We start from the raw sequence: 25,640 nt of genomic DNA, 5'->3' as shown, positions 1-25,640 counted from the left end.
TTAGAAAATTAGTTGTGAACAAGCTTCCTTCACTGATGAGAGTATATATCTGGAGGATAATTATGAGTAACTTCCTCTGTCATACCCTCTTCCTTGTAGTCCATCTTCAACTTCCCCTTAAATTCTTTCTATTTGTAGTTGAGGGACTTCAACACCCAGTCATGGCTATCTTGAGAAAGCACAAAATTGCTCTACACCAAAGTAAAAAATGTTATAAATATTAAATCAAATTACATAATTATGATAGTTAGCAAATTAATATACAATATCAAATTTAATTCTTCATCTGCATAACTCGTAGAAGCTCAACCTTATATGAAGGAAGTATATCATTCTACTTAGCATAATTAAACGAGCACAACTGATCTTTCCGCGCAACCGATCCTAAAAAAATTGCTAATATGCTTCAAGCCTTCTTGATGGGCTGCCCTATTCGGTTGAATCAGATGATGATCCTCTCAGCCTCACAAGCTACCACACATTCTTTGCTCAAGTGGGTCTCTATTTCGTCCTCCCTCTCCTCTATCCATCCACGAAAATCAAATTAAAAGAAAAACCATATTCCAAACTATTAAATAGGTTTATATGAAATGAAGTCAAGTGTAATAAAATATTTAAATTGTTTGCATGAATAAAAATATAATATTTAAATTAAATTATTCTAGATCTGCAAGTCATCCATAATAACCTCCTCGTCTGGATAATCAATAGGAGGCTCGTGCTTGGACTGGGGCTCGTGCTGCTGATGTATATTGAGCTACTGGGGCTCGTGGGGCTATTGGGCCTACAAGAATTGATCAGAAGATGATCCAGCTTGAGAATGCCAAAACTCCACATCTCTAAATCATTTCTCTCAGTGCATGATATTACCTAATATACATAAATAAAAATCAATATTAGTTAAATAAAAATCAATACTAAATGAATTGCTGATAAAAAATAATATTTATTAAATGAACATGATAAAATAAAACAATATTTCGTACAATGTATACATCGTAAATATTTCTTACCAATAAGAACCAAACATTATTATTCTCTCCTTCAACATCCGTCTTAACCAAACTCGTTGTAGCATTTAGTTCATCAGTTGGCACAACATTATAAACCATATACTAAGTATTAAGTCTCATCACTCTCTTATTCCAACCATTTTTTCATATCATACAAGTTCCTAGATTTAGTCTTAATAATAACAACCCATTATTTATCTATTGAGTCTTGCACAAAAAATACTTATTAAGCTTGAGATGAAAAAACAAATGGGTCATCCTTTAATAACACACCAGTATGTATCAACCTTGAAAAATTTATAAGTATAAACCTCTTTGTGCCTTGCTTCAAACCTCTAAGTAAGTTTATATTCACCCAATCACATCAAAATAATACTACCTTAAACTTTCCATAATAATCCATCTTATAAATATCTGTAAGGGCACAATAATAAGTTTTTATGTTTGCTTCCACCATAACTCCACTATTTTAATTTTTTCTAAATTTCTTATACTCTTTAATATAAACTTTAAAACCAATGATGATAAAACCATTATATATGTTTATAATATTGTTCGAACCTCAAGCAATGACTATTAATTTATTGGAATAATTTTTCTCCATCATCATTGGGACCTAAAAAATATGATTCAACTGATAATTAATTGTTCGATGTTAATGTCCACCGAAATTAAAAAAAAAAACCTAATGTATTATATGTCTAACCTATTTGAAAAGCCATCTGGAAAATAACTCAACCAACTATTATTGTTCAATCCTTGGGTTAGGACGAATGTTATAGTTGACTCGTTGCTAAGAAATCAAAAATTTTCTGCACAATCATTAAATTTTTAGTTGAGAATATTATATATAAGATGATATTAAATTAAATTATCTTTTAACCATACTTACCTTCTATAGTTGGATATAATGTCACTATGAAGTAAGACATAACGATGTACTTGTGCCAATAATTTTTGATCAAAAACAACACTTTCAACCCCAAAATTCTTTCACAACTTGTAAACTTATGCATTTTCTATAATGTCACAATTTCTTTGATGTTGATTGAAAACAATCTCCACATCTTTAAGATATATTAAACAAAATATTAAACACTCCTCAGCAACATATTCTTCAGCAATCGAGCCCTTGGGATGGGCTTGATTGCATACATAATTCTTTAAGCGCATGATATACCTTTAAAATTATTTTTTTTTTTGAAATATCAACATCAATATGATATTGTCGAAGCTAAAGATTTTTAAATTAGAATTATAGAGTTTAGAACCATCACCTCTCAATAGAATACATCCATCTGTAGTCTACTAGTCCACCAAGTTTAGCTTCCAAAACTAAGTGAATAAGTAGATGAACCATAATAATGAAAAAACCCAGGAGGAAAGATCTTTTTTATATGGCAAAGTGTAAGTGCAACATTTGACTCCAATTAATCAAGCTCTCAAGGATCAAGGACTTTGAAACATAATACCTTAAAAAATAATGACAATTGAGAAACAATTGCAACAATTTGTTTTGGCATTGACGATCAAGATGTCTTGCATCAAAATGTGACCATCATGACTTTTTGTATTTGAAATTTTTTATTTTTTGAGATTTATACATCATGAAATATTCAATGCATACCTATTAAATTTTTTTATATTTTTCAGAACTGTTAGGAAAAGATCTTTCTCTTAAATAGATATTATATAACATGCATGAGGTATATAAATTTTATTATTAACAAACACTTTCAGATGAAGCTCTTGTCTTATGCCCATGTCTTTCAAATCAAGATGGGCTTACAAGTCATCTTTGGTCTTCCCATCAAGACACTACAAGAATAGTGGTCATTAGCGACGCTTTTTTTGGCCTTTAACGACGCTTTTAAGCGTCGCTAAAAACCATCCCGACGCTTTCGTAAGCGTCGGCAAAGCGTCGCCTATGCTACAGTGGAGAAAATGTTTTCCGACGCTTGCAAAAGCGTCGGAAATTAGCGACGCTTTTTAGCGACGCTTTAAAGCGTCGTTAAATGTGATTTTAACGACGCTTTAAAGCGTCGTTAGAATATTATTTTTTTTAAAAAAAAATTCTTGATTTTAACGATGCTTTAAAGCGTCGTTAGAATATTATTTTTTTAAAAAAATTTCGTGATTTTAACGACGCTTTAAAGCGTCGTTAGAATATTATTTTTTTTAAAAAAAATTTCGTGATTTTAACGACGCTTTAAAGCGTCGTTAGAATATTTTTTCGTTAAAAAAAAATTTATGGCATTAAATATTATGATTCTGCATTTATGGCATTAAAGATATTTAATGCCATAAATATTTAATGACTTATCAAGAGGCTCAAATATGTTCAAATATAGAAGTACCTTCGGGTGTTGAGGCCATTCTAATATCAATTAACCACCACAAACAAAGATTATACAGTCTGTTCTGGAATGCAACGGGGCCGAAAGAGAATGAAAGCTTCTGCTTTAAGGCGCGAATCTGGTGATGGCCAAAAACTCGGGGTTCCCTGGATTGAGGAAAGCTTCAGAATGTTGGTTCCTAGAAATCCACGTCATGTTTTCGTACCATGACACCTGCAAGTACTTGTTCTTTCGCTCACCAAGTGTTCATGCCTTTCATCAATGCAAGGTCCATACAGATGAGCCGGCCAAGAATACAGAATCATCCTGTCAAGGAAAAAACCTTGAATCAAAGAGCTCCATTGCGATAAGAAAAATGTGTGAACCAATATAGAAGAAAACCAACTAGTCTGTCAAAGATTTAAAGTATTAAACAGAACACATCCCTCTACATAGGAAATCTTGTTTTTGACTTGATCCAAGATTCCACACAACCATAGTACATAAATTAAGCAAGAGCAGAATACTTCGATTGTAATCCTACCCTACCATGACAAGTAAACATTCAGATAGAACTCTACATGTCCCAGATCAAAATTGTGTGGTTTCATCTTCATCTGCCTCCCTCAGCACTTCATTGAACATATACTGGCTCTGGTACTCCATTAAATACTGTGCCGATCTTTTCACATCAAGAAACAGCTGATACACCCTATATTTAAAGGTTAGAATAACACAAATGCAGCAGCTATGATTCTGGCACTTGAGGCTTAAACTCTCATGTAAGCTTTATATACCAAAATTCAAACATATCATATTGACCATAAAGTATCATAATAACCTTATAATAACCTTATAAGGTTATTATAGTGATGTATATTTCTAGGAAAATTCAGTTTGACCACCTAGTTCAAAACTAATTATAATAACCTTATAATTAACCAATCATTCATGAATCATTGTTTATAGTGTCTTTGTATTGGTTAATGCTCTTCCTTTAGTTTTTATAGCATAAGATGAAAGGGAAAATATTAATTAAATATTAAGCATAGCATATAAGTAGATAACAATCAACCAGTTCCACAAAAGCAAAGAATTCATTCGACAGGATTGGTCATAAGAAGCTTATAAGGTGAATCATAGGAAAAATGCTAGGAGGCAAAAAAAAATAATTACCTGCAAACTTGATACTGCAAGCTCTGAGGCTTTGTCCAGATTGTCTGGATATTTCTGAACAGCATAATGCAAAATAAATCACTGCTACTTTCTAAAATATGAATAGATGTCACAATATGGCGCTATTGAGCTGAAAATGGTAAGTAAAACCCTTACATTGCTCCATCCCAGCAAAAGTGCAGTCATCAAATCCCCAGTGCCCTGCAAGTTATATATCAGTAAATTTAATAGAAGCCAGATTAAATAGCATGATTGATAAACAAACAATAACAACAGGAGAAACCACTAGCAAAAACTAGGACACAACAACTACTTCTGCTAGCTGAAGTGCATGCAACACAAAAATATTGCAAGAAATGTGGTTACTTGGAACAATGATTCAGTGCAGTAAACAAAGATGTGGAGTGACAGAACAAACAGCATCCTAGATGGAACCATAAATAAAAGTCATGGGCATCCAATCATTCATAAAGCATGTGTTGAATGGACACTAAGTTCACACTAAAGTGATAGGGGTTAAAAAAATTGAGGATGATTACTTGTGCGAAGCACCCTCAATAGAAACTTTCCAGCTACCATGGTTGAAGAAACTCGAGAATTTTACTCTGGCCATTGTTATACATAAGGTCTGTCATACTGATTTGTACCACCCCATACTGACCGTACCATGCCGGTAAGATACCTATACGGTACCAAGGTTTAATTTAGTATATATGAATAAGAACATAAAGTTTCTGTTCTTATTCATATATAATTACGCATGTAACAGGCAAGGATAGCACCATTAGGCAAAAAAAACAGTTATTAGAAAGGAATAGCATTAGCAGATTATAACTATCTGTTTAATCAGTGATGATAATTCATTAGCAAATAGGAGAACAGATGAAACATGTACCAGATTTCTTATAATAGAAACATGTACCATAGTTACTAATTCTTTTTCCCTGACAACAGAAATAAAATTGTTTAGTAAAAGCAAAAGTGAAAATTCAAAGCAATTATATTTTCTCTGCTATTCTCTAATTCATCTACTTTTAAGACTTACAATGAGTAATAGACATCGATCATGCCTAACCAGTCCAAATTCAAAACCCCATGACTGTTAAAATGTTTTAAAAACATAACAATGCTGTGATAGTATATATGGAACTCCAGTAAACTGGTACAGGCATAGATCCAGAATGAAAGAATTGTGCCCATCTTGTAAACCTTTGCAGGAAGAAGAGCAGACACCGTGGTTCTACAGGATACATAAAAGTCGAAACATTAGTGTAAGGAAAAGAGTTTTGCAGCTGTCGATAGCAATGAAATTGTATCAACTTTCAAGACTGTGGCACATATTGGTATGCTATAACATGTCCCTGCATGAGCTGGCATGGATTGGTACGGGTTATGGACCGGCCAATAAATGTTGAGTTTGAACCAAAACTAATATGACTAAAAATAATAAAATTATAAATCATAATACGGATTTAGAATGACGGGGTTGGGGGTTGGGACAGGGTCGCCGCCGCCGCTCGGGGTGCCGAGGGGCTTCTGGGGGAGGAGAAGGTGGAGCCCTCCGCCATCACGGAGTTTTTCTTCTTGGATTGGACTGGTCATCATGGCGGAGTGAAATTGACGGAGAACTCGGAGGGCATCGCGGAGGGAGGGAGGGAGAGATTGGGGAAAATATGGGAACGAGGGAATAGAGGGAAGGGCGAATGCCGTTCGGTCCGAGAAATGAGTTTGCGGAGCGGAGCGGTGGCTGTGCTGGCGGCCGGGGAGGGGTCGGGGGCGGAGACGATGGGGCAAGAAGGATGGAGGAGCGGTGCGAGTCCATGGTTCCATGGTTCTACGAGCGGATATCTATATTAGGAAGAAGAAGAGAAGAGGAGAAGAAATCTCACCTGAGCCGCGCAAGGGGTTGGAGGAGAAGGGAGGCGAGAGCGATCCCGAGCGGCGGAGCGGTAGGATATGAGGGCGGAGGGCGATCCCGAGCGGCGAGCACGAAAAGATTGGGAAGGCTACTGCATAGAAGAAATCCCAGTAACAATGTGAGCAAACCCATGAACCTGATGATGGAGGGTAGTATTCAGAATTCGGCATCCCAGGCGGCGGAGGAGGATAGCTACCCTCAGGCTCTGCCGGTGTGGATGGCGGTGGCAAGCACGGATTTAAAGATCCAGAACATCTAGAATTTAAAGATCGAAGCAAGAGAAGAAGATCCCAAACCTGGCCTTGTCCCTGTCCTTGCCGGCTCCAAACTTCAAACGCCGCGTGAGTGCTCTGCGGCGGAGGAGGCGGGAGATATCCACAGAGAGGAGGCCAACGGAGAGGGGGAGGAGGGGAAGGAGATGCGGCGGAGGAACGCGATTTGGGGTCGCTCGAAGGAGGGGAATGGCTGAGATCGGCGGAGGGAGGGGGGAGTCGGTCGGCGTGAGCGAGCTAGGGATAGTAGGGATTTAAGGCTGCGGAGGGAGAGGGTCGATCGGGTTTTGTTGTGGGAGAAATGAAGTCCGACGACGCTTATAAGCGTCGTCGCATTTATCCCTTATGCCGACGCTTATAAGCGTCGGTGATAACCTAACAAAGGCGTCGGCGGAAGATTTTGTACCGACGCTTTCCAAAAGCGTCGGCATTTACTGTTGCAAGAAAAAATTTTGCCGACGCTTTTATCTAGCGTCGGCAATATAGGGTCGGCAAACAGATTTTTTGTTGTAGTGAGATTTAGCAAAGTTCCAATCAAATTATCACAAACATTCTTCTCTATGTGCATCACATCAAAATTATACCAATAAAAAAAGTACTTCTAATAAGGTAAATCAAAAAAAATGCTTCTTTTTTTTTTATAACTGCTTAACAACTCTATGTGTAAATGCTATCAACTCAACCCATAATGATCCTCTCATTTTGAGTCCAATTGGAGGTCAAGCACCCGGCCCCATGGTCATCCTGTTCAATGCAGAAAAAGCATCAGGTTGCCTATAAAAGAATCTTAGGCAATTGACGAGCTATCAGTAAATTGATTGAAAACATCCTGCTCTTCTATGGGTTATAGTTTATTCCATCATGAGCACGCTCCAGGAGTGGATTCAGCTTTGGCGCGTACTTTTAAGACGCATGAGTGTGGATTGCCTTGGATAATAAGGACTTCTTGGCCCAGAGAGGAACCAAGCGTGTGAGATCAGAAATGAGGCCAAAAAAGGTGACCAGTAACGTGATGTTGGATATTTTGCATACACAAATCTTGATGTTAGCCATCAAGCTTCTTATATATGAAAGCAGAGCTCTGCCAATCCACTCTTTCGTGCAATTCAGAGAGGGTTGGGGTGTTATCAGGGCAAAAATGCTTATATTGCCCTAGGTGATTCACCAAAAATCAAGTTAGCACACACTAGAGCAAATCATGGGTTACATAACATTTTCCATGCGTTGAAGTGCATCTCATATGTCTCTTAGTAGCAGACATGACAGCTTCGATGTAGTAGTGACAATCACAATAAGATCTATAAGCACATAAAGTTTCTTCGATCTAGCCTAGTTGCTCCTGAGGCTGCCTCCAGAAAGTAATCAGGAGAAAAATTTCTTTTTCAAACAAATGAAGCGCGTTAAATATTACAATTAATGTGGTGCTAAACTGTAAATACACACTGATTACAGGCATAGTACAATTATATGGCTGAGTGAATGACAGTGTCATATGGTTATTTACATATTGTACAGGGATTACTTTCTTATTCTGTTCCACAAAGAATCTCTGTTTAAATTGCTATACACCTGCATGATCCAGAGAAAAGCAATCAATTTTTGTAAAAATTGTGGCCCATTACACAGGGAAGCTTAACTAATTCTATATTAACTTACTTTTTACAGGCGGCTGTAACCTGAATCTGGGTGAGAAAATATCCAACTCATAAACTAAATGAATCTGAATGACAAGGATCAAAGATACAGCTTCGTATTCCTTTCAACAACGCCCGTAAGGATGTTAGTGCAACCACCTAGCAAGCTGTACCGTTGCTTTTTGTACTTTTATGATCGAGAAGATCCCAAATATTTCCCCATAGATTCTTTTTTATGTTCGGGATCTAGGCTGCAGTTCAAAACTTAATAGTTAGCAAAGGGCACTGAGCTGCTGGATAGTTAATTAATGTCAATATTCATAAGTAAAAGAAACGAAAGTTTGAAAAAAAGAAATTGTATATTTCATTACTACTGAGAGATGTCTGCGCACCAGCATAATTCATAAAATACTGTCATCCCTAGAAGACAAAAGGAAAACAGTGCCAAGAGTGTGTGCTATCCAGTTAATCACCTATTCTTATATTATTGTTATAATACTACAATCTTATGAAATATCAACTATGTTGTAAGGTACCAGATTGCTAAACCAGTGCCAGAAACATGACAAGTATTCAAATTGTCCAGCTTCTACACCAAAGAATCCAGTCCCGCTAAGTAGTTTTAATCCAGTTCTCTAATTGCTTTCACAAAAAAATTGAATATTTAAAATACTTGTACTTTTGTGAAGTGCTATATCCTTGACACTCTTCTAGTTTGTGAAAATTAATCACTCCAGTACACAACACTGACAAAGTACCAGTTTGCATGTACAGGCTGATGTATTTTCTGTGTCAAGTCCATAAATAGGGAAGAGTCCTACTGAACTGACTTAGTTGCCTCAATTATGATGTATGGGGTATTTGCCTAAGGTGTATAAATGAACTTAAAAAATGTTTCCACTTAAGCAATTCGAGTGAAGAAATAACCTGTTTCTAAGTCCAAGAAGTGCGCAGTGTGCTGCACCAGCAGAAGCAGAGACAGGAGCTACAGCAGCGGCAGGAGCCGCCCGGAAAGCAGATGTCAGGGCTGATCCTGCACCAGCACCCCGCTGGTAAGCCTTTAGAGGAGTCTTAAGTAGAGCAGAGGCAGTCCTACTAAGACCATCACTAAGACTCTCATAAGCCTGCAGACAAGAAGGAAAAGACTCGTCAAGCTACATAGAGCCTAGAATGAAATGGAAAATGGCCTATAAGCACAAACAGATCTTACAGAGGCTGGAAAACAAGTTAATCATGCAAATCAAGTCTGGACGAGGAGATCAGTAACATATTCTGCATATAATAAAAGCTACTTCTACCAAAACAGGTTTGATGAATTGGTTAAATTTACCTATAAAAAGTACAAGGTCCCATGATCTCATGCAATGAACAAACTTCATGCTGTTAAATGTAAGTCAAACCCTCTTAATTAAACCATAGCAAACTTTCTTTTACTTCACATTATAGCTGCAGTTTATTTTTTACTAAAGGGACCAACAATTACGGAAGCAAACCAGACTCATTAAACACAAATTCCCATGTAATAAGTCATGAAATATTACAATGGCTTCTCCTATCTGGATGCTCTATTTTCCATTGTCAAGAAAATATTCATGAAAACTTTTACCATATATCTAGATAAATGAATCACCCTTTAATGTTCCATACTAAGAGTCAGAACTACATAGGCAAATTTAACAAAATGAAGATCAATACTTACCAAAATTTGAAGCTTAGTGGCCCACAGTGAGATACACCGAATACTATGAAACTGAGATGTTTATAAATAACATTGAAGAACTATGGAATTTCAGCTGAATTGAACATTTGTCATGGTCTTAAATGTAATGAGGCCAGAGATGGCATAGTGAGAGGTCAAAAACACAAGTTCGAGAACTTTGAGCAAAAGGATAAGGACATCACACAGTGATTGTGAGAAATGATATAGCAAAGATTTTATTGTCAGACACACAGCCCTTTTTGATGAACCTTTGATAGCTTGGGGCACCTAGAATTTCCTCTCTACTCAGGCAGTCTCTCAAATGGTGTTCTTCACCTGGAAGCCCCTACCCCCGAGTTTCCTCAAGGTCAACTTCGACGGATCTACTTTCGACGGAGGCACAAGAGGAGGTGCGGGATTTGTCATTTGGGATCCGTACTCCAGGGTGGTGGTAGCGAGCAGCTGCCAGTTATTCGACGTATCGGTCTTCGGAGCGGAGGTGAGGGCTGCCTGGGAGGGCCTTCGACATGCGAGGCGAGTACTACAGGCTAGTTCGGTGATCTTAGAGGGCGACTGGGCCACGGTGATTAGATAGATCCAGAAGGTCCGAGGGATACGAGCTTGGACCACCCTTTGCTCTGGGATATCTGGACGATGACGTGGGATGGGGGCCCTTTCAGGCGAAGCATGTATTTAGAAAGGCCAACGGGGCAGCCGACAGGGTGGCAGCTTATCTAACTAATCATTCAGGGAGTACCCTGTAGTCAGGAGAGAGAGAGAGTTGCCTCGAGCACTCCGTGAGCTTGTATTTTCTAATTTTATTAGGTGTGTTCGTACACGCATAGTATGATCAACCCGTTAAAGCAAAAAAAAAAAAAGAAAGATTTTATTGCATAGGATATGCTTTCATAAAGGAAGTGAGGTCAAAGTAACATTCAAAAAATCGAGATCAAGGTTCGCCCTGTAACTACACCATGCTGGTACAATGTCGATATGCCTAGTACAGGGGTCGCTTTAGTATACTGAGAATCAATAATCCCCCTATACTAAGTCTTAGTTCAGCATCGATACAATACAGTATGCCCAATAGGGATGGTATGCACCGATATAGCGAACCTTAATCGAGATTGTATTGTCGGAATAAATATTACGTTTTGTTTATAGGTTTGTTGTATGGATTGAGAAGATGCACAATGAAAAGGCACACCAATATTAAAAAGTTGTAATAGAGATGATCAAGGAGTAAGGACTTGACAACATAGAGATGAACAAGGATTAAGAGCTTGACAGGATAGGCTAGTCATGCCAGTACCATACATCTCTGAGGAATTAAAACTTCTCATGGTTACGAGCTATCTTTGACCAAATATCGAGCACACCAAGCATGGTAAGCTTTAAAATTCAGTCTTTGTACTCCAGTCTGAATTTTGGAATTGGAACTACAGCTTTACAATAGGTGAAGCATTCAATGAGAGGCAAATCTAGGCAATGATGTCTCTGCCAAACAAATACCATTTTATTGGTGTCTCTTAGTTTAGACTTTAGACTGTTGACATTTCTCATCTTTTGTCTCTACATTTCCCAAAGGGAACAAGTGCAGATCAAAGAATTTTGTTACATTTTTCTTTTTCATGCATTAACATTAGGATGAACATTTTAATCTAATTTGAAAGATACCAATCTACATAAAGACCTAGCATATATCTAATAAGAAGTTTTGGAGGTTTATGTTTGAAATACAAGTCTTCATTCACTAATTATAATAGTTTTACATACAATATTCCCTTAACCTTTCATTGTCATGATTGTACTCCATAGTTGATCCTAAGTGCTGGAATTTTGTCTAGTGATCACTATCAGATACTTGTGGGTCACACAACCATTATACACAAACGTTTAACTCTATCAAATAATAACTACGTTTTAATTTATCATCTACAAAGTTTTTTTGAGAATTTTCTATATTTTCTGATTTCCTTTCCATTTGATTTAGTGAGGAATGATGGAGAATATCGTCAGATGTGGAGGCCTAGAGATCACTAGAGGTCATTTTGGATCTAGCCATGACCATAAGTAAATCATAGACCATATCATTTAGTTAGAACATTGACAAAATGTGACTTTTGGATCATAGAATGTAGTCAATTTGATAACTATGATGAAGAATAGTTACAAAAGCTCATTATCTTTTTAAAACACTCAAATCCTGCATATTCAAAATCTCGATTTATGGGCACTTCTCACCCTTTTTTTCTGTGGTTCACTCCTTCAATGAAGATCTGAGCAGTCAAGTTGCATGGATGACCATGTCTACAACCCTAAACATGTAAGGTTGAAAAATGTTGAAAAATTTTCAATATGCATAACTCTAACAAGAAAAGAAAGAAAAATCAACCACATGCATCATGTATCAATGTACCAGCACATTTCATATAATACTTGTGATAACCTGCCTAGGCATGTTAAGTCCCACATTGAGGTGCACAAGGGAGGTCTTCAGTCCTTAAGCAGGTTCAAGGACCCTAGTCAATAACCTTGAGGCTAGACTTTTGGGGTGACATCCTAGGCCATTACAAATGCTATCAAAGCTGACCCAGCCCATGGCCTATGTCAACAATAGTATTATGCAACATGGGCCCTTTTAGGTCCGACTACAATGCGACATGTTTGTGATTGAACCTTTAATGATAAGGATGGTAGAACTTAAACTGTGGAAGAGTGTGATAACCTGCCAGATGTATTTAGTCCCACATTTGAATAGTGGGAGTGTTTGATCACCCATGCAAGTGTAGGTTTATTCCCACACCGGGTGTGTGTTGGGTAAGTATTGTGTACCTGGAATGCCTTTTGGCTAGCCTTTTAGGGTGAAATCCTAGGTCACTACAATACCACTTGTGTTGAATCTAGGTCCTTAATTTTGCAAAAGGTTGAGTCATACTTTTAAATCCCATATGATGCATCCAATGATTCCAATATGGTTTTAACAAGTAATGATTTTACGGTTTGTTTTTCAGCTAGGTTAAAAGAATTTCATAAATAATGTTATGAAGTTTATATTTGAGTTTTTCTTTAGTGTTGTTTAGTGAGCTATAATCATCAATACACACATCCAAGATGATTAACAATGCACAAATTGTTTGTGAAAGTGAAATATAATATATTGTTAATACCATGATTATATGAAGACTAAAACTAATCTTAATTTTTCTGCATGTATCTTTAAGCATCTTATGTAGGTTAGCAATTCTTTATGGGATGGTTTTAAATAAGGTCCGCGAAACTGGTATCAGGACCCATACCGATCGGCGGCTGGTTCGGTACCGTACCGACATACGGTATGCAACAGCATGCCAATTTGGCTGGTTCGGTACCGTACCGATATACGGTATGCAACAGCATGCCAATTTGGCTGGTTCGGTACCTTACCGATACACGGTATGCAATGGCGTGCCAGTTTCAAACTAGCACGCTAATTTTTTTCAATATTTTTAAAGTTTGAATTATTGGTAATTAATTTTTTTTATTTTTTCAATGATTTTAAGTACAATTTGATGTTTCTTGATGTTTTTTAATATTTTTTAATATTTCTATGATCCTGATACATCCTAAATGATGTCTCTTGATAGTTTTGAGTGATGCAAAATATAAAATGATTAGTGAGATATTGCATGCTAGAAGAAGCAACATGAAATATCCTAAAATCAATTAGTGTGATATAAAATATAAATGATACAATTAAATATATATATTTAAAGTACAGCATACATACCGATATTTAAAATCTCGTCGAGTGGCCCCAAGAGGGGAGGTTTGAAAAAATTAGGAAGGAAACCCTAAGAAGGCTTAAAAGAAGAGCGGGGGAAGGGAGAACCGGCTCCACTTGGAACAGCCCGGTTCGGATCAATTCCAAGCAGTTCAGGGCTGGTTTGGCAGACCATGATTTTAAATAACATTTAGAATTCCTTATCTAGTACCCTGGTGATGTAATGATTCTCCAATTTATCTTTTAAAAAAAATCTCTTTTTTTTGGAAAAATAGTTCTTTTTCCATTTTCATTACTTCCTTTGTGGACATTTCACAAATTATTCTTGTCAATACATTCATAATATCATGCCTATTCATTGAGAAACTACAAATATCAGCTAATAACTTGCTTTTCAATCCTCATTCCCCTCCTAAATTAAAAACTTTAGCATATAACAGGTTAATCTAAATCCCAACTGGTGATTGTGGATGACATCTCAAGCAACAAAATATTAAAATTTGGTTTCTTATCAGATCAAGCTTCACATTTGTGTAATTTATACCTAAAAACCAATTATTAAACCTATCTTTAAAATTCTGTGAATTAATTCTGCTTATTTGGAACCAAGCAATCAATACCTGAATGTGCATCAAAACAGAACAAATATTTGATATATCATGAAGAATGCATTTTACTATCAAATCATAGTTACATTGCTCAAGGAAGTCTACCTGGCGGATCCCTTGTTGTGCATCTTCAGGTTGATTAGATCTTATATTACTTTTTCTTCTGTTCGTTTCAGATAATGATCCAGATGATGGAATGCTTGTAAGGAAGTATTCTGTTTGAAGCAAGATCTCATGGGCTCCAGCTGCCAAATGCACCCCTAGCCCAACAGCTTCAATTGAAATGCTTCTAATAAAAGCTATTGCCCCTGCAAATAGTGTGTGTAAATCATTAAATTTTAGTTCATATAGCTAGTTCAAAATGCAACCATAAGAGGGGGGAAAAAGACAATGTAACCAAAAATAAATCAATTAAAATTATCCACCACAAAATGAAATAGTCATCATGACTAAATGGACAGGGCTTAATTTTCAAAGACTAGATGCAGCATGGAATGATAAGAAATCATTGTTGCTGGACAATGGAACTAGTTCTGGAGGCACAGAATACAAATGCAAAATACAGGAATCCTATGAGCAAGATTTGTGTGCTGGCACAACAAAGGAAGATGCATAAAAAATCTAATCAGCTTGAAAAAACAAAATACCTCAAAAAAAAAATTAAAGAAGTGTAGTAATCATACTACGAGAGAAAGACACTGAAAAGAGAGAGAAGGGGAGGCATGCACAATGTTCAATGGAGCAACAGAGAACTTTTCTCACAACTAACATTATTGAAACTTGAAAGCAATTAAGTTCCATGGGAGTAAAGGCTAGACTTAGGAAATAAAGCAAGGGACCTGTCTCTCTATTCTTAGCATGAATTGTATATTCATGCAACACATGCATGATATACAAGGTTATGTGGTACCTTCAAAAGGAGCACATCAGATGAAATCAAAACGCAATGCAATCAAAAAATTCTTGTTAAATAGTATATTAGAAGATATATTCGAACCATCAGATTAATCACCGGTATACTAAACACTGACTCAAGATTACAAATCAACTACTTGCTTGTCATTTTAACTTTTAAACAAACTAAATAACAGTCTAACATATAAGCTGAAATGTAACTAAATCATGCTTAATAGTCAAATCAAGGTCAGCCAAACCGATACTGGGACTCGCACCAGCCGGCAACTGGTTTGGTATGGTATGAGTCCATTCCATACCAATGCTGGAGCATTCCGAAACAGGGAGAGGGAGGGGGAGAGGGAGGAGGGGGATGAAGAGAGAGGGCGGTGGGGAGGAAGAGGGGCCAAAGGAAGGAGAGGGACGGAGGGAGAGAGGGAGTGGGAGGGGGAGAGGAAGAAGGAGAGGGAGGGAGAGAGAGAGGGGACTCACCTAACCCGACTTTGATGAGTTTGGACAAGCTTTGAGGGCTTCGCGATAAGGGAGAGAGACTGGATATAGAGGAGGAGGGCTTTAAGAGCTCGACATGCTTTGAGAGCTTCGCGACAAGGGAGAGGATGGATCTGGAGGAGGGCTTCGATGGGCTTCGCGACGAGGGAGAGGCCGGATCCGACCGCAAGGGCTTCGAGCGAACCTTGATAGAGAGAGAGAGAGAGAGAGAGAGAGAAAGAGCTTGAGGAGGAGGTGGGAGGAGGAGGGGAGGGGAGGGGAGGGGAAGGTTCGAAGTGTCATGAGGGAGATGAAGTTATCGTCTCGAATCATGCTCCTAAACTATGCATGTAACAGACCAATTCAATTTGGTAGGCCCCAAACTGGCCGGTTCGGCACAGTTCGCTAGACCTTAGGTCAAATGGTTACCACATAATTAATTTGAAACCACCTAGCTACTTTAGAAGTCGCTTAAGCATTTTGGTGGCCACAAAGATATTTCTTAGAATATGTAACAAATAGATTTTCTACAAAAATGAGTTTTTATGTGGTAAAATAGACTTATTTATGCCGACCAAGGTCTAGAACAAAGTCACTCCAGTGCAAATGCAACACATTAGAAGAATAAGGTGCAATTTGTAATGCTGGTGTAAATTCTTTTTAAATGTGTCTCCGCCATGGTGTTTCATATCTCTTGATCATTCTTCTAGCATTGTTCTAGAGATAAGTGCTAGATCAGCCTGTTATTTCACTTATATCATTGTCAATTATGTGGTCTCATGCAGTTGTTTTATTGGAGACTATAATGTTAAAATGGAAGAAACTACATATCAGGAAAAAACTATTTCCTGCAAGTGGTAAAGTATATTCGTTACCTAAAAATAACAGAATTTCTGTCTTACCTCTTTGTATTCCCTTAAGCAACTTGTGATCTTTCCTGTAACTTTTAACTGGAGATAAAACCAATTTAGACGTGCCAGAACTGACAGCAAACAATGACCTTATAGGAGCAAGCCCTTTTAATAATTTATGAACCTAAAAGAAAAATGTATACATTGCCAGTTAGCATGAAAAATTTGGTAGATCATATAGTATAATTGTTATTCTGTTGATGATGAACATGAAGAGAATAAGTAAAAACCTGGTTGTGAGAAATATCTTCCAACCATTCCCCAAGTACCATTTCACAGATGCTATTCCACCCATAAACACCAACAGCACAAACATGTTTGAGATGTAAGTCAATTCCCTGCAGTAAATAAACCACATAACCATCATGTTTGCAGTTAAATTACAGGAAGGCCAAAGGAAAATTATAGTCGATACTACAGCAGCAGAGATATAAAAATGAATATCAAATTATGACTAAAATTAATTGCTTGGTTGGGCACACTACAATGGAGGATATGAACAGAACTATTATATTTACTGTAGACCACTAACGCACCTGCAAATGCATGTCTCCCTTGGTTTTGGTTACCTTAACCCAGGTAATTTGCATTTAGTAGCAGTACAAATATTTGAACACTCAATTTGGATGTCAAATACAAAACTATAAAAATCCAGAGCATTGCTTTGGAAGCATGATCTTTCTTAACACCTTCGAGAACCATTGTGTTTCAATAAAATTAGGATCAATAAACAGGAGAACACACACACACAGAGAGAGAGAGAGAGGGAGAGAGGGAGAGAGAGAGAGATGATGATGATGCCTAATATAATCAGGGCGAGATGGATGAAGTAGAGGGTGACTATTGCATTTTTTAATGATCTTGGCATGTTTAGACTCTATGTGCATTACATATGACAGCAGTAAGGCCTGCAACATTATATACGAAAGTATTGGGCATCAAAGAGAGAACATGCATAGCAAGAAGTGTCCAAAAAAAAGGATGTAGAGTGCATGCTTAGGGTGTGGCAAAATCTGACCTGCACCCAGCAACCTGCCCAAAACCACCTGGATTAGATAGGTTCTGTTGGGGTTTCTTAACACAGAGAAGGCTCGAGCGTGACCCAAAATCATCTTGATTATAAATAAGTGAGTTCGGGTTGAGCCCCCTGCACCCAATGGGTCACTGGGATGAACCAGTCAGGAACCAGCTGGCTCCAGATATAACGCAGTTGGTAGTTCTTTAAATTTTTTCAATGCTGTTCGGTTCACTAAAAAGAAAACTAGGGTATAGAGAGTGACAGATAAGGTGGGCCAAGGGTTTTGGGAAGAAGATGATCAGCTACTTTGATTCTACAGACGATTAGTAAAGTATACAAACAAACAGATGCATTTGATGAGCAGTTAATATATTATAAACATTACAGGAAACTTAGAGAATACAGTTACCTGTATCAGTGATCAGTTCCATGAAATGGAATGATGGTCAATAATGCAATGCATCAGTATTCAATCTAAAATTCTGGTCCTGTGGTTTAGTGGTTTATTAAATTATGTTTCTTGGAGGATTATATCAAGTTTTAATTTTGATCTCTGCTGCAGAATTAGGGGAAAGATTTGCTATCACCACAAAACAGGGTCACCAGCTTGTTATAAATTTTAGCCTCCTCTGAAACATTATTTTATAGTGAAAAAAACTTTCGCTTCTCTAGCTACTGGTGGTTCTATTGTAATCAGATATTCTCCTTCCGAGCCGAGAGTTTGCACTTTGAAGGTCATTAGCTCTATTAGAAATCAACAACAATAGGGCAATAATAATAATTAAGAATTACCTTCCATGCAACTAAGTTGAGAAGTTCTGCATAGTTTCCTCTTCTTAGTGCTGCTGGATCAAAATGCCGAGGAATGTAGTCAACACGCACAACCAAGGGCCTTACAACACATTTCTGAAATAACGAAACATTAGAAGTCATAAAACATGACATTGGAAAATGCCATCTTAGCCAAACCTATCCTACAAGACCAACATGAAACATACTTTGCTCTTATAACAAAGCGGATATGTAACAACACTCATAACATAATGACCAACATAATATAGCATATTAACTTTTTAGATCCAAATGGTGTCATCCTAGCAAGTAATAACACAAAATGCAAGAACAGAATATGAAAGTTATATCAGTTGAAAACTTGAAATAGTGGAACCAACTATGTTTAATGTCCTATGATTTATGATTAAACATTGATCTACCGATAAAACTTGAAGTGCCAGAGCAATAGATAATTAAAGAAAATATATAATTTAAATTTAAAAGGAAAATAGAGTAGCATATTGCTCCTAGAATCTTCTTTGGGTTGTCAAACTAGCATCCATATATGCACTCTGTAATTTTCTTTTCCTTTAGTGTAAAACAAGACCCTTATGCACTTCCATCCCTATTGGCCTGGATAAAAGGAAGGCCCACCAGTATTTCCTTGATTCTAAAAGTGAAGTATCTGGTGTGTGTGGGACCTGTGGGCCTAATAAGTAACAATCCCATATCATGCAATATTCATATCCTATTAACATAAGTTCATATGAATAGTCCATCTGGATCATCAACTACACGTTGAAATTGTCAATCCCAAACTCAAAATCCTGGATATGCATGAGACAAACTTCATCTCTCTCCCATGAGGAAAAGTATCAAAAAATGTGGGATAAGTGGTGCATACTGGTAATCTTCTAGCTCATAGGAATGGAGATAATGTAAAGGCATAATAAATTTAAAGGACTGGCTATAGCTTATTTCTAGTAAATATAAAAAATCAACAAATACTTCTTAACCGATTTTAGAAAATACATATAATCTACGCTTAACAATTATCTTATCCAAGGTACATCGTACCGGCCCAAACCGAGGGGTACAAAGCGTATCATACCGTACCAATTCGATACCGGTACACAGTATGGGTGGTGTATCGACACTCGGTATGCCAAAAAAATTGCATACCATACCATATTGACACTATACTAGTGTGACACCAGTACGGGATCCGGTACTGAGACGGCGAATCTTGATTCTACATATTTTAAGAAAGATTTTATTTTTAAGGACAATGCTTGAATATTTGCATAGAATAACAAAAATTAAATAAATCGAAGGTAGGGCTTTAGAATGTTTCAAAATGAAAACATAAAAAATGCCCTGGGACGAGAAAAGATAAGGGCTTAAAATATCTAGCCTGGAAGAAAGGAAGTAATGCCTCCTCCATAATAGTTTGGCTCCCAAAGCTCCTGCTTTTTCTTCCTGATGTGACAGACTCACTCAAATTATTAGGCGGACTGGGAGGCTCATCAACAAATGAATCCTTGCCAAAGAAGCTGATGAGGAAGTTGAGTTGGTCTTGATCAAGATGCAGCCGCATTGGCAAAAACTCAAGATGTAACCTGAGAACAACCAATATATTAGCCTTGAGAAACCTCTAGAAGCTGGTAATTTTTGCTACAAGAATAAAATCTACAAACTGTTTTTATTATAAACCCAAAACACAGATCATAAGAACAAAACTACATTCCCTGGGTTAGCCATTCCTTTACCAAACTTTCTCCATCAAACATTCTATGCTAAAATTAGTACCAGCAAAATTAATGTTTACACTTCAATCTGAGATGCTAAACAGTAGATAAGTAATTTTAAATCTCGCAGAACTTATGACACCATCATTTTCATTATAAAGTATCAGAAAGAGCAAGAATGCACAGAAAATGTGAAGTACAATGGTAAGCAAAGAACACAGACATACATTTTGAACTTAAGGAATAATTTAAAATTCAGATAATCTGGGTTGTTCATTATATTAATCATAACCACAAACACATAAGTACAAATGCTTGTCAGAAAAAGTAACTTAAATCATTCTGATCCTCTCTAATGCATTTTTCCTATGTTTTCTTTTATTAAAATATACACCCCATCAACTTTCCTTTTACAACAGAGCTAGGGAAAGATACACACAGAAGTTCATCATAACTTCATAATCATAATTGAATAGCTAAATAAAAGTGTACGAGATGTGAAAAAATATTTGGTGCACTTGCCGATTAATTGATGAATGCTAAAGGTGGTATAAATACTCTGAAAATAATAAGATCTTGTTGTTTGACTTATTTCAACTGTTTAAAAATGCTATACAAGGTCTAACTTTAACTCAATTTAGTGTGTCAAAAACAAATGTTGTTGCTCTAAGCTCAAAGCTATATGAGGAAAAAAATAGTTATTGGATTTGGAACAATCCATCACAATGATCGAGCTCGTAAGAGATGGTGACAGAGACAAAAGAAAGATATGGAATCTTGTCATATTCATAATCATAATCATCTAGCCTTTTCCCAATTACTATAGCCAGCTTTATGGATACTCATTTGTCAAATATTCCTATCTATGGCCAAATCTCTCCATATACTTAATCACAATCTCCATTCATGTTAATTTAGATCTTCCACTTCTTCCCTTACACCTTCAAAAGTATCTCTCCTTATAGGAGCCTCCTCAGGTCCTCATTGTAAATGTACATACCATCTCAATCAACCTTTCATCACTTGGTTCTTAATTTGTACAACTCCTACAGCTCCTCTAATATTATTTATTTTTTAATCTATCCTTCCTAGTTTTACCAAACATCTATGTAAACATTCTCATTTCTACTACACTCAATTTGTTTTAATGTATTTGATTTATTTCCCAGTACTCTGAGCCATAAAAGGTCTTATTATTGTTTTACAAAATTTCACTTAGGTCTCCAAGATGTAATCTATCAAGTAATATCTCAAATGCACCTCTCCACCTTATCCAACAAAGTCTAATTCTATTACATACATCCTCATCTATCTTCCTATTATATTGTACAATTGGGCCTAAATAATGAAGTTGGTCACTCTGTGATATTTCTAGTCCATCAATCTTAATTAATATTGCATCTTCATTTTCATTCTCATTAAATTTGCATTCTATATATTCTATCTTTGTTCTAGTAATTTATAAGCCCTTATCCTCTGAAGTTTTCCTCCATAATTCCAACGTAATATTTAAACTATTTTTCTTTGCATCAATCAATACAATATTGTCTGCAAATGACATACATCATGGTACATCCTCCTCAATATTAATTGTGAGTTCATCCATAATTAATACAAAATGATATGGGCTAGGTACTGATACAGAAAGCCTATCATACTGAGGTACCTAGATAAGAATGCAGGTACTATATACCACAACTACTTCCTTATATCATTCCCTTGACTGGATTGAAGAAGTAAAAAAAGGACAGAAATGAAACCCAGGATATGTCTCACATGAAATGTCAATTTAATGGACAGTAGGGCTGAAGGTATCTGGCAATTACCTGTAGTCCTCTAGAGGTGTTGATGGGTCTGGTCTTACTGCTTCTAAGTCTAACTTAAATGCTTTGGCACAGGATTCTCTTGGATGATCTTTTGAATGGTAATAACCCAGAACCTTTCAAAAGTGAAAAAAATAATATATGTTAGGCATTTGGCTTTGATATAGCCATGAGAAATATGCAGAAAAAGTCAATTAAGCTGTGTTACCATCTTCCAAGGGGCATCTCTGCTCATGTCATAAAGATGAAAGTCCTGAGCAGAAACAGAAAGCTTTGATACACAAATTTCTCCATCAGGATACATGTCATATTGAAGATTCAACCCTGACAAAGTAAATTCTAGGCAGGCACTACCATCTCTTCCTTTCAAACTATTGTAAGGATTTTTGCTTGGCTTAATCCAGTCAAGTCCAGAATACATTCTCCATCTCACATCAATATTTTTAAGAAGTATCCTTCCTTTTGGAATATGGTACTCAGCAGGACCAAAATTGCTGGAAGTAAAATCCCCTTCTTTGTGTTGTTTTCCTTCAGGCTGACTGAATATTTTTGAAATATGGTTCTCTACTATCACTAGAGAACTGTCCTGGTACCAACCACCCTTTCCACATTCCATGTCCCGACGAGCGGTATTATCGAATCTAGATTTGTGATCTTCCTTAGGTGAATGATGGCCTGCAGTTAATGTTGACGGCTGAAGTAAGTCAGATGCATAATAGCTTTCAATAAGTTGAGCTGAGCCTTGTTTGTGCATAGATGGTTGCTGAGTGTTTCCTGTTTCTGAACCATACGATGAACCATCCTTAGGAATAATCAGAGAAGAAGCATTGCTAGCCGTAGAGTTGTTTATGTTCAACTTAAACCTATCTCCAAGCACATATTCATCAAGGGAAACATTAGATTGTATGTCGCAATGACCAGATGGAGATCTGTATTCCCCATTAATATAAAAAGCATTCTCAAGTATCTCATCCAGCAGTCCAACAGATACACAGCCTTCACCACTAGCTGGCGAACTCTTCTCAAAACCCAAACCAACAGCAGTGCTTTCAGAGTTATCTGCCACATCATTTGAACTGCAATCTTCTTGAGCTTGCTGAATAGTATTCCACCTTGATTGTAAATGCATAAGAGCATCCTCCACATCAGGTGCATAAAGCTGTTGAAGTTGAGCAACCAAATGTAAAAGACCATAAGCTGTGTCATGGCAGGTATCAAGGCTGATATGCGATTCTGAACATTCAATTTCCCAATGAAGACCTTTACTTCTAAGAACAGCCTCAACAAGAGCAATCTGGGAAACTTTTACATAGCCGATCTCTTGCAGACAACCTACATGATAACCATCACTGCCCTTTCTTGTGCCAGTCGATTCACAGATAAGAAGTCCTGCATCTTGTAGTTGGATATTGTAATTAACAGTAGACGAGTTTGCCTTGGTGTAATTAGAAAGGCTTAATGATGCTGCAGCTAAAAGGCATGCCACATATTCTCTCTCTATCTCTTCATTAGATTCAGTACTACAACTATGCTCTCTTTTGGAAACTCCATTAGCGATTATAGGATCTTTGATGTGGGGCTCATAACTCAAAGCAATATCCACCAAATCAAGAAAGAATAATGTTTCAGAAGCAGCACCATTAACTGAAGCTTTACCATTGCCTGACTGTTCATTCTCTTGAGAAGGCAAACTAAAATATAAGCATATTGCACTGATCCAATCCAAGCGACCACCAGGAGCAACTATTGTCCCACCACGAACGATTATGGACATGTAGCTTTGACATGACTGTGGATTCCAGATGTGTGTAACAGTAGTACCCGCAGAGATAAAAGATAATGCATTAGTACCATCACCATCACCCCTTCTGATGGCAGAGTTTTTACAGGTGATTAGAAGAAGATCTTCAGTTACTTCAGAAGCATTTTCATTCCTATTTAAGATGGAACCCCACAATTCACCCTCACCATGGTTAAGCCATGAAAATTTTGCTTTGCTAATTCCACCAATATTTGATGCAGAAAGCAACTCAAACTTCGTAACTTTCAATTTAAGGCAATTCCATGATCCCTGTAGTTCCTTCTGTATCAAGTGACTGACTTCTATTACTTCATCTAGGGTAATGCAAATGTCCAGGAGATCACATTCCACACGAACAGATGTTTGAGATGCAACACAGACATTTGGGGACGATTGTTCATTTCTGATCCCCTCATAATTAGTGTCCGTACCATGGGCTCCACTAGACAATTCATCCAACAGATAATTAAGCAGCTGATTTAGCAATTTATAATCATGACTATGAAGATTAATACAAACATGAGAAAATTTAACATGAAATAAAAATGCAGAACTCAGAATCAGCTCTTGACGAATACTTGAACTTGTCCCATCAAGGTCTTCTGTAGCTGTCACCACCGAGGAATACTCAGCCCTTTCTCTGACCACTTTATTCCTACTTTGATCATGTAATTTGGACAAACTCCAAGTTCTGCTTGCCATCCAAGGACCAGTCACAGGACCCTTCTGCCAAAGCATCGTAATTCCAGAATGATAGCCATATGATCTGTTGGTGACAGAGAGAATCTTCACGGCAGAAAAGGGTTGCTTGTCTGATGCATGGGACCCATCCACCAAAGAATTTTCACTTGAAGATTTAACAAAGTAAATGTCTAAATTTCCCATATGTAGATAGACAGAAGTGGCAGGTGTACAGTAAGCATCTTTTGGAGCACTTTCTTTTGGAAGTTGAAGGAAATCCACAAAATCTCCCACACTGGAAGAATGTTCAAGAACAATAAACTTATCCAAAGAGGCTGAATGTCTGTAATCTCCATAATATTCAGAAGGAAAGCACACTATGACCCTTGCCTGAGAAAGGACTATATTCCCTTGCAGACTTGCTGTTTGAGACATAGTTGTTAAGTAAGAAATATTGCCACTTTCAGCATCACCAAGAGAGGAAGAATTATGCCTTTCAGACTGAACATTAGTCACAAAATCCTTGTTCATGCTGCTTTTCTTAAATGAATATTCAACTTGTTTGAAGAGATTAAGCAGCGTATTTACTAACGGAAAGTGAACCCACAAAACAAATGGTGGCAGATGAACAGAGAAAGATGTTGATGCCATTTTCTTGCCATCTAAACCTGTGGAACTGACAGAATACTGACAGCGGCATATATCAAGAGATTCCAACAATGTAACCTTGATCAGTCCATTCCTACAATTAGTGACAGAAGATTCTGAATCATGGTCTTGGGTGGAAAAAGGATATGGTGGAAGAGCAGCTTGAACTTGTGCCTGCAAATGCTGATTTAATAGCATTTGGTAATAGGAATCATTCTTGTAATCAGGGAACTTAGATCCCTCAGCACGGTTCCTACTATCATAATACTCATCAACCTTAATTTGCTTGAGTGATGCTCCAAACTTCATGATTTGAGGATAAGTCTGTTGCTTCGTCAAAAGTCAGGATTCGGTTAAATACATGTCTTGTGAAAAAGGTAATTTTATAGAATTGGGAAATAATGCTTGTAGAAAAAATCAGAAGGCACAATTTT

The 25,640-nt window shown here is 37.1% G+C and overlaps 1 protein-coding gene and 1 long non-coding RNA gene across 4 annotated transcripts in view; both read right to left on the bottom strand.

Moving 5' to 3' along the window:
• Positions 1–3,755: 3,755 nt before the first annotated feature.
• On the bottom strand, positions 3,756–5,763 carry LOC149753446 (uncharacterized). The gene is made up of 2 exons (XR_016413126.1): positions 4,682–5,763; positions 3,756–4,579 (listed from the first exon to the last, which is right to left on the bottom strand). It is a non-coding gene; the product is annotated as an uncharacterized LOC149753446 (long non-coding RNA).
• Positions 5,764–8,089: 2,326 nt separating this feature from the next.
• The window catches only part of LOC103706192 (autophagy-related protein 2-like), a 29,910-nt gene continuing 12,359 nt past the window's right edge, over positions 8,090–25,640 (bottom strand). For 2 of the 3 annotated variants that reach the window (XM_008790232.6, XM_039116341.3), the window contains exons 5-14: positions 22,285–25,530; positions 22,080–22,192; positions 19,920–20,124; positions 18,524–18,637; positions 16,944–17,051; positions 16,705–16,837; positions 14,525–14,727; positions 9,277–9,473; positions 8,372–8,600; positions 8,090–8,284 (exon numbers count right to left, since the gene is read on the bottom strand). In XM_008790232.6, coding sequence (XP_008788454.3) covers positions 8,540–8,600; positions 9,277–9,473; positions 14,525–14,727; positions 16,705–16,837; positions 16,944–17,051; positions 18,524–18,637; positions 19,920–20,124; positions 22,080–22,192; positions 22,285–25,530 — 4,380 coding nt within the window. In that variant the 3' untranslated portion in view covers positions 8,090–8,284; positions 8,372–8,539. Of the gene's footprint in view, positions 8,285–8,371; positions 8,601–9,276; positions 9,474–12,292; positions 12,367–14,524; positions 14,728–16,704; positions 16,838–16,943; positions 17,052–18,523; positions 18,638–19,919; positions 20,125–22,079; positions 22,193–22,284; positions 25,531–25,640 lie in introns of all 3 variants that reach the window. The other variant, XM_039116340.3, reaches the window with a different exon arrangement.

This window comes from Phoenix dactylifera, chromosome 5, assembly GCF_051530095.1.
Source record: "Phoenix dactylifera cultivar Ajwa chromosome 5, Ajwa_hap1_PhDact_Kaust_v1.1, whole genome shotgun sequence".
Classification (NCBI taxonomy): Eukaryota; Viridiplantae; Streptophyta; class Magnoliopsida; order Arecales; family Arecaceae; genus Phoenix; species Phoenix dactylifera.
This window is presented reverse-complemented; position numbering and strand designations above follow the sequence as displayed.